At 41.6% G+C, this 13,927-nt stretch overlaps 1 protein-coding gene and 1 long non-coding RNA gene across 2 annotated transcripts; one reads left to right on the top strand and one right to left on the bottom strand.

Moving 5' to 3' along the window:
* The first annotated feature begins 8 nt into the window (after positions 1-8).
* LOC135574337 (uncharacterized) lies at positions 9-12,466 on the top strand. Its single transcript, XR_010465363.1, has 4 exons — positions 9-401; positions 9,683-9,748; positions 11,432-11,557; positions 12,380-12,466. It is a non-coding gene; the product is annotated as an uncharacterized LOC135574337 (long non-coding RNA).
* On the bottom strand, positions 10,644-12,872 carry LOC135574335 (uncharacterized). The gene is made up of 5 exons (XM_065025621.1): positions 12,260-12,872; positions 11,412-11,629; positions 11,249-11,305; positions 11,055-11,154; positions 10,644-10,955 (listed from the first exon to the last, which is right to left on the bottom strand). Exons 1-5 carry the CDS (start codon positions 12,870-12,872, stop codon positions 10,783-10,785), a joined length of 1,161 nt encoding a protein of 386 aa, XP_064881693.1. The 3' UTR covers positions 10,644-10,782.
* Positions 12,873-13,927: the final 1,055 nt, after the last annotated feature.

Raw genomic sequence — 13,927 nt, 5'->3', positions numbered from 1 at the left:
CTCCTCGGTGCAGGGACACTGGCTGTTTGGAGGATCCCCTTCCTCTGTGCAGGGATGAGGCCTGATGCTCGGAGGATCTCCTCCCTCTCAGCAGGGACACTAGCCCTTGGGACAATCCCCTCCCTGTGCACAGGGACGCTGGCCATTGGGACGATTTCCTCCCTCTGCGCAGTGACACTGGCTGTTTGGAGGATCCCCTCCCTCCGTGCAGGGATGAGGCCTGATGATCGTAGGATCTCCTCCCTCTGTGCATTGATGCTGGTGGCTGAGAGAATCCCCTCCCTCTGTGAAGGGACACTGGCTGTTTGTAGGATACCCTTCCTCTGTGACGGGATGAGGCCTGATGCTCGGACGATCTCCTCCCTCTGCACAGCAACTTCGGCTGGTGTGATGATCTGAAGGTATAATATAGAGCATATTGTCATTCCCTAAAAAAATCACTCAATAGGAAGGTGTTCTTAATGTTTTGGTCACTCAGTGTAGATTAATCCCTAGCATATACTTTCATTTGTATGTGTACTGATACTGCAAATACACAAATTATATTAATGGGCTCATGGATAGTAGCCCAACAAGGCATAGTTATTGACGGTACTAATGTTATCTACAATATATTATAATAAGACCATAAGCCTATTGTGTTCCCTGCTGCAGGGGCATTTCCTACTACAATTTTCAACTGATTTTCTTCACTTTTAGGGGCATTTCCTACTTTTTAAACTGTTTTCTTCATTTAGCAATTTTTGTATCTTTGTTCATTTTCACATTTATTGTGTTTGGAATGGCACTGTTACTACAGCATTTGATGTAAGTATGTAGGACAATTACCCATAATGCTCAGTGACTGAACATTCAAAATGACCATGGCAATTATTGACGCATTCACATGCCATCGGAAACTTGGAACCTCAGAGTTAAAATGAATGTAAGTTATTAGCGTAGAGCTTCCTACTGGTTGATTCTGATACTTCACAAGTGGAAAACTTAAAATCATCATTCCATAATGAGTTAGCGAGTCAGAAATGTCAGAATTTCCTAGTTCCGAATTGAAGGTTCTTCTGTGATGTAGGACAGGTCAGTAACCAAATTATTTTACTGTGCCCAGTGCCCACACAGACTTTTATGGTCACACAAGTTGCCACCGGTGGATTCAAAATGAGTAGCCTAACAATTATTTACGGTGGCCCCAGTTACATTTACAACCAAATTGTTTTTCTGCGAGAAATCAATAATAGTTACACAAATAGGGTAACCGTGAGCAATTGACAGTGAGCAATGAGCAAGATAACCATAGACGGGAAGTTGACAATAGCTTATTATTAGTGTAAATAAATTGTATTTGTATGGTTTGCAGTCCTCAAAGAATGAATTGCGTTGAATTGAATTAATCAGATCCAATGATTTACCGCCTGTAGGGTGGGGTAAAGCTAGTCATCATTATTATAATCACCATCTCAATCATTATCACCATACCATCATAGACTTATTCTTCTGTATCTGAGACTCATCTGACACTACCTTAGATATGGCAGTCTGCAACTCAATACACTGCCCCTGCATGGTGTTCAGCGTCCCCTGCATGTGGTTAATCGACTGCTTAACATCGTTCAGCAGGATCTGAATCTCAAGCCTGCAGGAAATCAGGTGGTTCAACATACTGAGATGACGAGAGGCTTCAGACCATGCCCATTGGACCATCTTTAGGATTCTTTCCCACTTAACACCAATCTTATTAGGAATGTAACTTTGTGCAGAAGATGTTACTATAGTGTTATTTAGAAGAAAAAAAGTGTACTTTGTCAGGCGCCAAAAGGATGATGGGATGTCTCCCTGCTCCAGTGAGCTCTGCTGGCAGGTCTTGCTCACTGTTGGGAGGAACGGGAGCCAAATTAGAGGAAAAATATCTATGGTTGTTCAGCAATGAAATATTCATGGCATAATGGGATTTGTCCTTCCCCGTGAAAAGAATAACAGCAGCTGGGGTTTACTTTCTCACTTTTAGATAATGTAATACAATCTTTAAACCCATCAGAAGTGTAGTGCTTACCTCCATGAAAATATTCAGCCCTGTTATTTTGGGCTGCATTGTCCCAATGTTGACCACTAGTTCCAACTTGTGATGAGTTCTTGATGAAATGATCAAGTCAACATTTTGTTAGACATTTCAGAGATAGCATTAACAATTGTACATGAGACAGTGCTTCCAGATATTGAGGTATCTTCCTTCTGAGGTATGTAAAAAAAATCTGGTGTGTGAGTACTCACATGAAAGGTATCCATGATTCTTGATTAAGCCAATCATGTATGTGATTACCATCCTATGGGTCAAGAGCAGGAATTATTGCTACACAGCTTTCAGGCAACTTTACGTCTTGGGCCTAGATGAATAATTGAAATACAAGAAGTATTGTGAATTTGTGATGCATAATTGCATTGTAATTTGGAATATTCCATCAAAGTTGTTTGTTTTGACAGTCAAAACAACTAACTAACTCTTATGATAAATCACTTGACGTGAGTAACTTGAATTGCCAGAAATAGCTATTATATATTCTGACCTAGACACTGACTTGTGCAATGCCTAATGCATAATCTATGCATGTTATTGGCTCATCATAGTATATAGCAAAGGATCTCAGAGTCCAAAAACAGCATTGGCCATTGGACTGCTCAGTCAAAACAACAAACCTTTACGATTAGTCACTTGACTGGAGTAACTTGAGTTCGGAACTAAAACATTAAAAGTAGGCTATAGCTTGACTCATATCCTTACCTTGGACAAGCGTATCTAAAAGGCCTATCCAGTCGTGCGTGAAGATACCTTTAGGCAGATAAAAGCGCGGGACGATTTGAGACACGCTCGGTATTGTGAATCTGTCACACTGATATAAAAGCACGTGTTCATTTATAATTTACACTGTAGAATGACCTGCAGGCCAATCAGAATCGAGTTTTAAACAATACCGTGGGTTCCATGGAACGTCACAAACATATTCGGCCACTTGCGTCACAGATTGCGTTCACTGAACATTGGTTTAATAGCTATATTGGCTATATGTACATTATATGCACATCGTATTGTATTGAGATTACATTTACTGCCCCACTAAAACTATCTAGCCTAATCCTATGAGGGTCAAATGTCAGAATCATGGCACATGAAAACATTTTTTTATTTTTTTATTTCACCTTTATTTAACCAGGTAAGCAAGTTGAGAACAAGTTCTCATTTACAATTGCGACCTGGCCAAGATAAAGCAAAGCAGTTCGACACATACAACGACACAGAGTTACACATGGAGTAAAACAAACATACAGTCAATAATACAGTAAAAAAAACAAGTCTATATACAATGTGAGCAAATTAGTTGAGAAGGAGGTAAAGGCAAAAAAAAGGCCATGGTGGCAAAGTAAATACAATATAGCAAGTAAAACACTGGAATGGTAGTTTTGCAATGGAAGAATGTGCAAAGTAGAAATAAAAATAATGGGGTGCAAAGGAGCAAAATAAATTAATTAATTAAATACAGTTGGGAAAGAGGTAGTTGTTTGGGCTAAATTATAGGTGGGCTATGTACAGGTGCAGTAATCTGTAAGATGCTCTGACAGTTGGTGCTTAAAGCTAGTGAGGGAGATAAGTGTTTCCAATTTAAGAGATTTTTGTAGTTCGTTCCAGTCATTGGCAGCAGAGAACTGGAAGGAGAGGCGGCCAAAGAAAGAATTGGTTTTGGGGGTGACTAGAGATATACCTGCTGGAGCGTGTGCTACAGGTGGGAGATGCTATGGTGACCAGCGAGCTGAGATAAGGGGGACTTTACCTAGCAGGGTCTTGTAGATGACATGGAGCCAGTGGGTTTGGCGACGAGTATGAAGCGAGGGCCAGCCAACGAGAGCGTACAGGTCGCAATGGTGGGTAGTATATGGGGCTTTGCTGACAAAACGGATTGCACTGTGATAGACTGCATCCACTTTGTTGAGTAGGGTATTGGAGGCTATTTTGTAAATGACATCGCCAAAGTCGAGGATTGGTAGGATGGTCAATTTTACAAGGGTATGTTTGGCAGCATGAGTGAAGGATGCTTTGTTGCGAAATAGGAAGCCAATTCTAGATTTAACTTTGGATTGGAGATGTTTGATATGGGTCTGGAAGGAGAGTTTACAGTCTAACCAGACACCTAAGTATTTGTAGTTGTCCACGTATTCTAAGTCAGAGCCGTCCAGATTAGTGATGTTGGACAGGCGGGGTAGGTGCAGGTAGCGATCGGTTGAAGAGCATGCATTTAGTTTTACTTGTATTTAAGAGCAATTGGAGGCCACGGAAGGAGAGTTGTATGGCATTGAAGCTTGCCTGGAGGGTTGTTAACACAGTGTCCAAAGAAGGGCCGGAAGTATACAGAATGGTGTCGTCTGCGTAGAGGTGGATCAGAGACTCACCAGCAGCAAGAGCGACCTCATTGATGTATACAGAGAAGAGAGTCGGTCCAAGAATTGAACCCTGTGGCACCCCCATAGAGACTGCCAGAGGTCCGGACAGCAGACCCTCCGATTTGACACACTGAACTCTATCAGAGAAGTAGTTGGTGAACCAGGCGAGGCAATCATTTGAGAAACCAAGGCTGTCTAGTCTGCCGATGAGGATGTGGTGGTTGACAGTCGAAAGCCTTGGCCAGATCAATGAATACGGCTGCACAGTAATGTTTCTTATCGATGGCGGTTAAGATATCGTTTAGGACCTTGAGCGTGGCTGAGGTGCACCCATGACCAGCTCTGAAACCAGATTGCATAGCAGAGAAGGTATGGTGAGATTCGAAATGGTCGGTAATCTGTTTGTTGACTTGGCTTTCGAAGACCTTAGAAAGGCATGGTAGGATAGATATAGGTCTGTAGCAGTTTGGGTCAAGAGTGTCCCCCTTTGAAGAGGGGATGACCGCAGCTGCTTTCCAATCTTTGGGAATCTCAGATGACACGAAAGAGAGGTTGAACAGGCTAGTAATAGGGGTGGCAACAATTTCGGCAGATAATTTTAGAAAGAAAGGGTCCAGATTGTCTAGCCCGGCTGATTTGTAGGGGTCAGATTTTTCAGCTCTTTCAGAACTTCAGCTGAATGGATTTGGGAGAAGGAGAAATGGGGAAGGCTTGGGCGAGTTGCTGTTGGGGGTGCAGTGCTGTTGACCGGGGTAGGAGTTGCCAGGTGGAAAGCATGGCCAGCCGTGAGAAAATGCTTATTGAAATTCTCAATTATGGTGGATTTATCAGTGGTGACAGTGTTTCCTATCTTCAGTGCAGTGGGCAGCTGGGAGGAGGTGTTCTTATTCTCCATGGACTTTACAGTGTCCCAGAACTTTTTAGAGTTAGTGTTGCAGGAAGCAAATTTCTGCTTGAAAAAGCTAGCCTTGGCTTTTCTAACTGCCTGTGTATAACGGTTTCTAGCTTCCCTGAACAGCTGCATATCACGGGGCTGTTCGATGCTAATGCAGAACGCCATAGGATGTTTTTGTGTTGGTTAAGGGCAGTCAGGTCTGGGGAGAACCAAGGGCTATATCTGTTCCTGGTTCTAATTTTCTTGAATGGGGCATGTTTATTTAAGATTGTTAGGAAGGCATTTAAAAAAATATCCAGGCATCCTCTACTGACGGGATGAGATCAATATCCTTCCAGGACACCCCGGCCAGGTCGATTAGAAAGGCCTGCTCGCTGAAGTGTTTCAGGGAGCGTTTTACAGTGATGAGTGGAGGTCGTTTGACCGCTGACCCATTACGGATGCAGGCAATGAGGCAGTGATCGCTGAGATCTTGGTTGAAGACAGCAGAGGTGTATTTAGAGGGGAAGTTGGTTAGGATGATATCTATGAGGGTGCCCGTGTTTAAGGCTTTGGGGGGGTACCTGGTAGGTTCATTGATAATTTGTGTGAGATTGAGGGCATCAAGTTTAGATTGTAGGATGGCTGGGGTGTTAAGCATGTTCCAGTTTAGGTCGCCTAGCAGCACGAGCTCTGAAGATAGATAACATAATGAAATTGACTGCAGATTATAAAATTCACTGTGACACAATAAACCCATGTAATTTCAATGAAATTACGTTGAACCAACGTCGAATAAAAATTGAATTGATGTATGTGCCCATTGGGAAGTGATCCATTCGAAATGATTGAATACATACAGTATTATAAAGAAAGACGTAAAAAAAATGGAATCGGAAAAACCTTTGAAAAAGTCCAATTTTACGTAGGTAAAATGTATGTATGCATTACTGTAAATCGTTTTGGATGAAAACGTCTGCTTTCAAATCTGACTCTCACACATATTTACAATCTCGCGATGTTTATTTCTGGCGCTCTCACGTTTGCGGGATTTTGTTTAGTAAATGATGCGTTGGAGAGCCGATCCCACCACCAGGGTTGTGGGTTCGTTTCCCGGGGCAACCCATACGTAAAATGTATGTGCAAATGACTAAATCGCTTTGGATGAAAACATCTGCTAAATGGCATATATTATGATTTTATTGTTTTTACAACAGACCTACAATGTGAAAGTCTATTGCTTTTTCAAAATTTTCCCATTATTTAACTAGGCAAGTCAGTTATACGTGTCCCGTATATATATATATATTTACAACTTTTTTCACATAATGTTTTTTAATTTTCCATAAATTCATCTTCAAAACACTCTCCTGCAACCCGCCTCACCAATTTATATTTATAAAAAAGTATTATTTACCTCAAATCTGTAATCCTCCAAGAAGCTAGCCAGAAACTCCAAGAAGCTAGCCAGAAGCAAATCCAGAAGCTAGTTAGCTTCTTTACTGGCAAATCATTAGTATTCAGCTAACCACGGTTTGTGGTCATCAGCTATCCTTTAGCTCGAAAATCTATTGCCAGTTTTGTATGGCGCAGCGCGGCTCGGAACGAAACATACCGGACCAATTTTTCTCTCCATGTCCCTGGATTTCAACCGCTAACTCTGGACATTCATACCTGGATCTCACAGCTAGCTAGCTGCTATCCGTGTGACTATCGGCTTTCGTCGATTCCGGAGCAAACATCAATTGTTGGCTGGCCCTCGCTTCATACTCGTCGCCAAACCCACTGGCTCCATGTCATCTACAAGACCCTGCTAGGTAAAGTCCCCCCTTATCTCAGCTCGCTGGTCACCATAGCATTTCCCACCTGTAGCACACGCTCCAGCAGGTATATCTCTCTAGTCACCCCCAAAACCAATTCTTTCTTTGGCCGCCTCTCCTTCCAGTTCTCTGCTGCCAATGACTGGAACGAACTACAAAAATCTCTGAAACTGGAAACACTTATCCCCCTCACTAGCTTTAAGCACCAACTATCAGAACAGCTCACAGATTACTGCACCTGTACATAGCCCACCTATAATTTAGCCCAAACAACTACCTCTTTCCCTACTGTATTTAATTAATTAATTAATTTGGCTCCTTTGCACCCCATTATTTTTATTTCTACTTTGCACATTCTTCCATTGCAAATCTAGCATTCCAGTGTTTTACTTGCTATATTGTATTTACTTTGCCATCATGGCCTTTTTTTTGCCTTTACCTCCCTTATCTCACCTCATTTGCTCACATCGTATATAGACTTGTTTATACTGTGTTATTAACTGTATGTTTGTTTTACTCCATGTGTAAGTAACTCTGTGTCGTTGTATGTGTCGAACTGCTTTGCTTTATCTTGGCCAGGTCGCAATTGTAAATGAGAACTTGTTCTCAACTTGCCTACCTGGTTAAATAAAGGTGAAATAAATAAATAAAAATAAAAAAAATCTTATTTTCAATGACGGCCTAGGAACAGTGGGTTAACTGCCTGTTCAGGGGCAGAACGACAGATTTGTACCTTGTCAGCTCGGGGATTTGAACTAGTCCAATGCTCTAACCACTAGGCTCCCCTGCCGCCCCATGAATATTTGTGTTGGATCTTGACATCAGTTGGAAAGGCAGCACATGTATCTGTTTATGTTTCCCTTCCAATGAGCTTATCATATAAACTACAACGCGAAAAGTACGGTTTTACTTCACTTTTAATCATGTCAGCACAGGTAACAGCCGTTTACAGTCTTTCTTTAGTTTTTCATTCTTACTCTTCCCAATTCACTTAAACTACATTTCTTTTTTTCCCATGGGCTTCACCAGAGTACCCCCTAGTGGCTAGAACTGTATTAAGCCCCTTACATTTAATTGCTACCTGATTCAAAAGTAGTGGACAGAAATGTGGGCATACTATAATACAAGTTATATTGAGTATTACTAAACCAATATACCCTCAACTATACAGACACACAGCAATGTAGTGCTGCTGACCTGGGTTCAGGACCCACTAGGGGAGTCACCCTACATTCTAAGGGGCAGCACGTAGCCTCAAGGTTAGATCATTGGGCCAGTTACCGAAAGGTTGCTGGCTCAAATACCAGGTCAATTCTATGGCAGCTGGGTCACCTGGCGAGCACGGGGTCAGAAGGTGATCCACCATCAATTGACTGGTGGCACAGGATGGCCCTCGCACCTAGAGTACCATCACAAACAACAAAATATCTTAAAATCTCCTAAATTGTAGAGAAAGAGATACACCTTTAGTGTGCTGTACAAGAGTGGACTTCAATAGAGTTACCATACAGTATTAGTAGAAACGTTTTAAATAAATCACAAATGACTGAAATTACAGTATAGACAGAGAGATAGTCCTATGTGTTCATCTTATTATATTTCTACAATGCCAAAACATGTATTATTTGCAACGAAACTGAACCCGTTTGCAAATAATTAACTCTGAGACGTCAATAGGGATCTGAGCATGGTACTTTCAAGTTAGGCCTACCTTTCCACCCCAGACCGAGTAGGCCTACTGACGCAGAAAAATGTAAGCTTCAACTGCTGGCTAATCTTCTTCCTTGGCTTAACCCAACGAGAGGTCACAATTGTTTCCCTAAAAGCTGTCTGGGTTTAAATATATTTTATTGGACAGAATTTATTTTACCTTTATTTAACTAGGCAAGTCAGTTAAGAACAAATTCTTATTTTCAATGACGGCCTAGGAACAGTGGGTTAACTGCCTGTTCAGGGGCAGAACGACAGATTCGTACCTTGTCAGCTCGGGATATGAACTTGCAACCTTTCGGTTACTAGTCCAACGCTCTAACCACTAGGCTACCCTGCCGCCCCCAGAATGTGAATACCTTAATCAATTCATAGTGACAGAATTAGATTATTTCCAAATGAAACAACAATATCCCCACATGCATCAGAGTCACGTCTTTCCCAGTTATTCCTATTTTACATCTTGTTTCTAGCATTAAGTATCGCGGACCAAAGCGTTGTTATAGATAACTGTATATAATCACATCTGTTTGATTTTCTTCAAAATCTTGAACTAACAGTGTACTTTTGCCCTTTTCTTTAAGAAAGGTAGGCCTATGGCATTCCCTGTCATACGAACTTAATTTCAAGTCTTAACAGACACAGAGGTGGGCTATTTAAAGAGTGCATGGCGGGTGGAGGAAATGACTAACATATCAATGGATATAGCAGCCTATAGCCTAATTTCATCTGTCAAAACAGGTAGGCCTACCTCTTATTTCTTAAATAGGAAGAAATAGGCTCCAACACATATCCCTATTTAAAATGGAGAGGTTTAAATGAATAATGTTTACTCAATTTTTCATACTTTCAGCACCATGAGCTGTCCATTTCCGATTGATTGTGCCGTGGCTGCTGCTTCAAGTTTCAGCACCACAATGTAAGTTACTCAAATCTGACTTCTTGTGAGGTCAATAACTCTGATAAACCTTTTTTGATATCCTCAGAGGACCGTTATTAGCATGTTTTAACCACTCCTTCATTATTACTGAAACACGATTCAAAGTGGTAAATATAAAGATCCAGTCCATAAAAAAATTGGAGGCCCCTTACACTTCAGTGTTGTGATGCAAAAATGCTAGCAAAATGTATAGCGCATAGAATTAAAAAGGTATTGTCGGACATTATTAGTTCTAATCAGACAGGTTTTTTACATGGACAATATATTGGAGATAATTTTTGAGGCCCATGTTGACAAGATGTTGGGGAAACACTGGAGGGGAATATTGACCAACTGAGCATCTCCGTGTACATCTCAATAAACACAATAGGTGTTTTGTTACATTTCAGTCTTCTGTGAAATATTTCAAGTGTCATATTGGGGTGCAAACTCAACAATGAATACATTTAAACTATATCTGACATGTTACTGTTGTCTTCTTTTCAAGCCACTGACCATCTGTGTGAGGTGTATACAGGATGTAAATAAATGGGCATAAGCACTTGACACAGATAGTAAAAATATTGACATTTAGATGTGTCTATGGAATACATTTTAAAAAATGTTTAAAAAGAATATATATGTGTATAAAATATATTTGTCTGTACAGTAAGTAAATGTAGGAAATCCAAAATGCATTTCTAAAATAAAATATATGTGTATAATATACACTTGTCTGTAACGTAAAGCAATGCAGAAGCAATAAGCATTGTAAGCGATGATAGAACACATCAAATTACATGAGGACACAAAGGAGAGATTTAATTAAAAAATCATCTTTTAATATTTTTTAATGCTGAAGTTTTTTAACACTGAAAAATCTATGTTTAGCAAATCCACTCTGGTTAATTGGCCTGTTGGACAACACAAAAAATAGTTAACATTCTTGCTATCTCAGCCATTTGCTATGTTCAAGTAAAATCTCAGTTAATGATGAATGGATACAATTTGGAAGTATTCTCCAGAGTCATACCTCAGTAGGGTAGAATGTCAGGTGGCACAACCATTGGTGCCATGAGGTCAAAGTGTGAAGGAGGGAGCAAGCCAGAGAGCTGTCTAGTAAGCTGTCCAGGCCCATGGCTTGGAGGCTTTGAGTTGGTCCCATCATTCAAATGCATTGTAGGGTATCTGCTGCCCCATAGACCTGCTGGTAGTGGGAAAGGTATTAGCAGGAGATCACCAGGGACATCTATGATTGGCTGACACAGTTTTGGTTAAACCACATGTATTCTAAAGCAATATTCACCTGCTTTCATAGAGTAAGGATTCACTCCTTTGGGGACACTGCCAGTGTTCCCCTGATATCCATATGTCCCCATCGGTGGAGGGGGTGGTACACACTTGTTCTGTAAAACACATCAACAATTTTTCCAAATTGTTAGTAATATTATCACAGTTGAAATACAATGGTTGTTCACTGTTTTTAATTTAATTATGTACCTCAGCCTTGGGCTCAGTTTTGTTAACCCATCTGTGCAGAGTTGGATCCCAGACAATCTGAGGAAGAAGATATTAGCAATGTGAAGCAAGCCACAATTTCTTTGAAATAAAATCCACTCAATTGTCTCTACATAGAATATAGTGTTAAGAACCAGTTCCTAACAGATCTGTCTTTGTCCTCAGGTAGATGAACCTCCTTCTTATTAGCTCTTCCACTCCCAAAGACCCAGCTGAGCCAGCCTCCACTGTTATTGTGAACAGCAGGGGTCTCGGGCTCAGCCACCGGCCGGGTGCCAGTCTGGAACTGAGGTTTGGCATCGGAATGTTCCGGCTTGGTGATGGACATCATAGCAGGATGCTCAACATATCTAAGTCGGACATCTGTAATAAGTGGGAGAAGTCAGGCCACTCTGCTCATGTCACCATACAGAACAATTACTAGCTGACAGATAGGAACGTCTCGCTCTGATACTCTGTTACAACCCAATCTTAACCTACACGCAGTCACAGGGATTACTGGGAGGTTACTCAAGGACTCTGCGATCGCATTGTTTTGGTTGCAAAATCAACAATTCCCTGCATATTATGTGAGGGCTTACAAATTTGACCAATCACCGCACATTTACTGCATAATGGTTTAATCAAGCCACACCTCAACACAGTTTTTTCCTTTGTCAGTGCATTTTTGCAACAAATGGACAAAACAATTGCATATTGCTATGCAAAATGTCATAATTGTCGCTGCAAAATCTAGCATATTTATCTGCCAATATCAAAAAATGAAGTATGAGTATGAAAATGTATACTCACTACTGTAAGTCGCTCTGGATAAGAGCTTCTGCTAAATGACTAAAATGTCAAAGTAAAATGTAGCTAAACCTATTTTATGTAGAAAATGCATGAAAGTATTACAGATATACACTCACATGAGCCGTACATTTAACCTATCACAACTTATTCTCACGCTATCACAATGGTAATTTCTTTACTAATTAGGTAAGGTTAAGTGACCTCTTCTCTTGGAATAGAAATCCACAGGTGGAGTACACGCTCCACCATCCCATTTCCACAGTGGTGCCACCATGGGGATGATGGGAGGTGGTTGTGGATGATTGTTTTCATTCTTCACAGGGACACTGGCTGTGAGGAGAATCTCCTCCCTCTCTGCAGGGACACCAGCCTTTGGGACGATCCACTCCCTGTGCGCAGGGACGCTGGCCTTTGGGAAGATTCCCTTTCTCTGCGCAGTGACACTGGTCATCAGGAGGATCAACTTCCTTTGTGCAGGGGTGAGTTGTGATGCTCTGAGGATCTTATTCTTCTGCGCAGTGATAGAAGCTGCTGGAAGAATCCCCTCCCTCTTTGAAGGGATGAGGCCTGATGCTCGGAGGATCCCCTCTCTATGTGCAGGGATGAGGCCTGATGCTCTGAGGATCTCCTCCCTCTGCGCAGTGATGCTAGCTGCTCGGAGAATTCCCTCCCTCGGTGCAGGGACACTGGCTGTTTGGAGGATCCCCTTCCTCTGTGCAGGGATGAGGCCTGATGCTCGGAGGATCTCCTCCCTCTCAGCAGGGACACTAGCCCTTGGGACAATCCCCTCCCTGTGCACAGGGACGCTGGCCATTGGGACGATTTCCTCCCTCTGCGCAGTGACACTGGCTGTTTGGAGGATCCCCTCCCTCCGTGCAGGGATGAGGCCTGATGATCGTAGGATCTCCTCCCTCTGTGCATTGATGCTGGCGGCTGAGAGAATCCCCTCCCTCTGTGAAGGGACACTGGCTGTTTGTAGGATACCCTTCCTCTGTGACGGGATGAGGCCTGATGCTCGGACGATCTCCTCCCTCTGCACAGCAACTTCGGCTGGTGTGATGATCTGAAGGTATAATATAGAGCATATTGTCATTCCCTAAAAATCACTCAATAGGAAGGTGTTCTTAATGTTTTGGTCACTCAGTGTAGATTAATCCCTAGCATATACTTTCATTTGTATGTGTACTGATACTGCAAATACACAAATTATATTAATGTTATCTACAATATATTATAATACCATAAGCCTCCCTGCTGCAGGGGCATTTCCTACTACAATTTTAAACTGATTTTCTTCACTTTAGCAATATTTTGTATCTTTGTTCATTTTCACATTTATTGTGTTTGGAATGGCACTGTTACTACATCATTTGATGTAAGTATGTAGGACAATTACCCATAATGCTCAGTGACTGAACATTCAAAATGACCATGGCAATTATTGACGCATTCACATGCCATCGGAAACTTGGAACCTCAGAGTTAAAATGAATGTAAGTTATTAGCGTAGAGCTTCCTACTGGTTGATTCTGATACTTCACAAGTGGGAAACTTGAAATCATCATTCCATAATGAGGTAGCGAGTCAGAAATGTCAGAATTTCCTAGTTCCGAATTGAAGGTTCTTCTATGATGTAGGACAGGTCAGTAACCAAATTATTTTACTGTGCCCAGTGCCCACACAGACTTTTATGGTCACACAAGTTGCCACCGGTGAATTCAAAATGAGTAGCCTAACAATTATTTACGGTGGCCCCAGTTACATTTACAACCAAATTGTTTTTCTGCGAGAAATCAATAATAGTTACACAAATAGGGTAACCGTGAGCAATTGACAGTGAGCAATGAGCAAGATAACCATAGACGGGAA

The sequence above is a fragment of the Oncorhynchus nerka genome, linkage group LG12 (genome assembly GCF_034236695.1).
Source record: "Oncorhynchus nerka isolate Pitt River linkage group LG12, Oner_Uvic_2.0, whole genome shotgun sequence".
Classification (NCBI taxonomy): domain Eukaryota; kingdom Metazoa; phylum Chordata; class Actinopteri; order Salmoniformes; family Salmonidae; genus Oncorhynchus; species Oncorhynchus nerka.
This window is presented reverse-complemented; position numbering and strand designations above follow the sequence as displayed.

Excerpts from the sequence above, each read along its gene's own strand:
- LOC135574335 (XM_065025621.1), bottom strand. The coding sequence starts at position 12,872 with ATGGCCAGCGTCCCTGTGCACAGGGAGGGGATTGTCCCAAGGGCTAGT. Across the intron at positions 11,630-12,259 it reads TTTCTATTCCAAGAGAAGAG|ATGTCCGACTTAGATATGTT; the intron begins GTCACTTAACCT and ends CACTTATTACAG. Across the intron at positions 10,956-11,054 it reads TCCTTACTCTATGAAAGCAG|CAGGTCTATGGGGCAGCAGA; the intron begins GTGAATATTGCT and ends TCCCACTACCAG.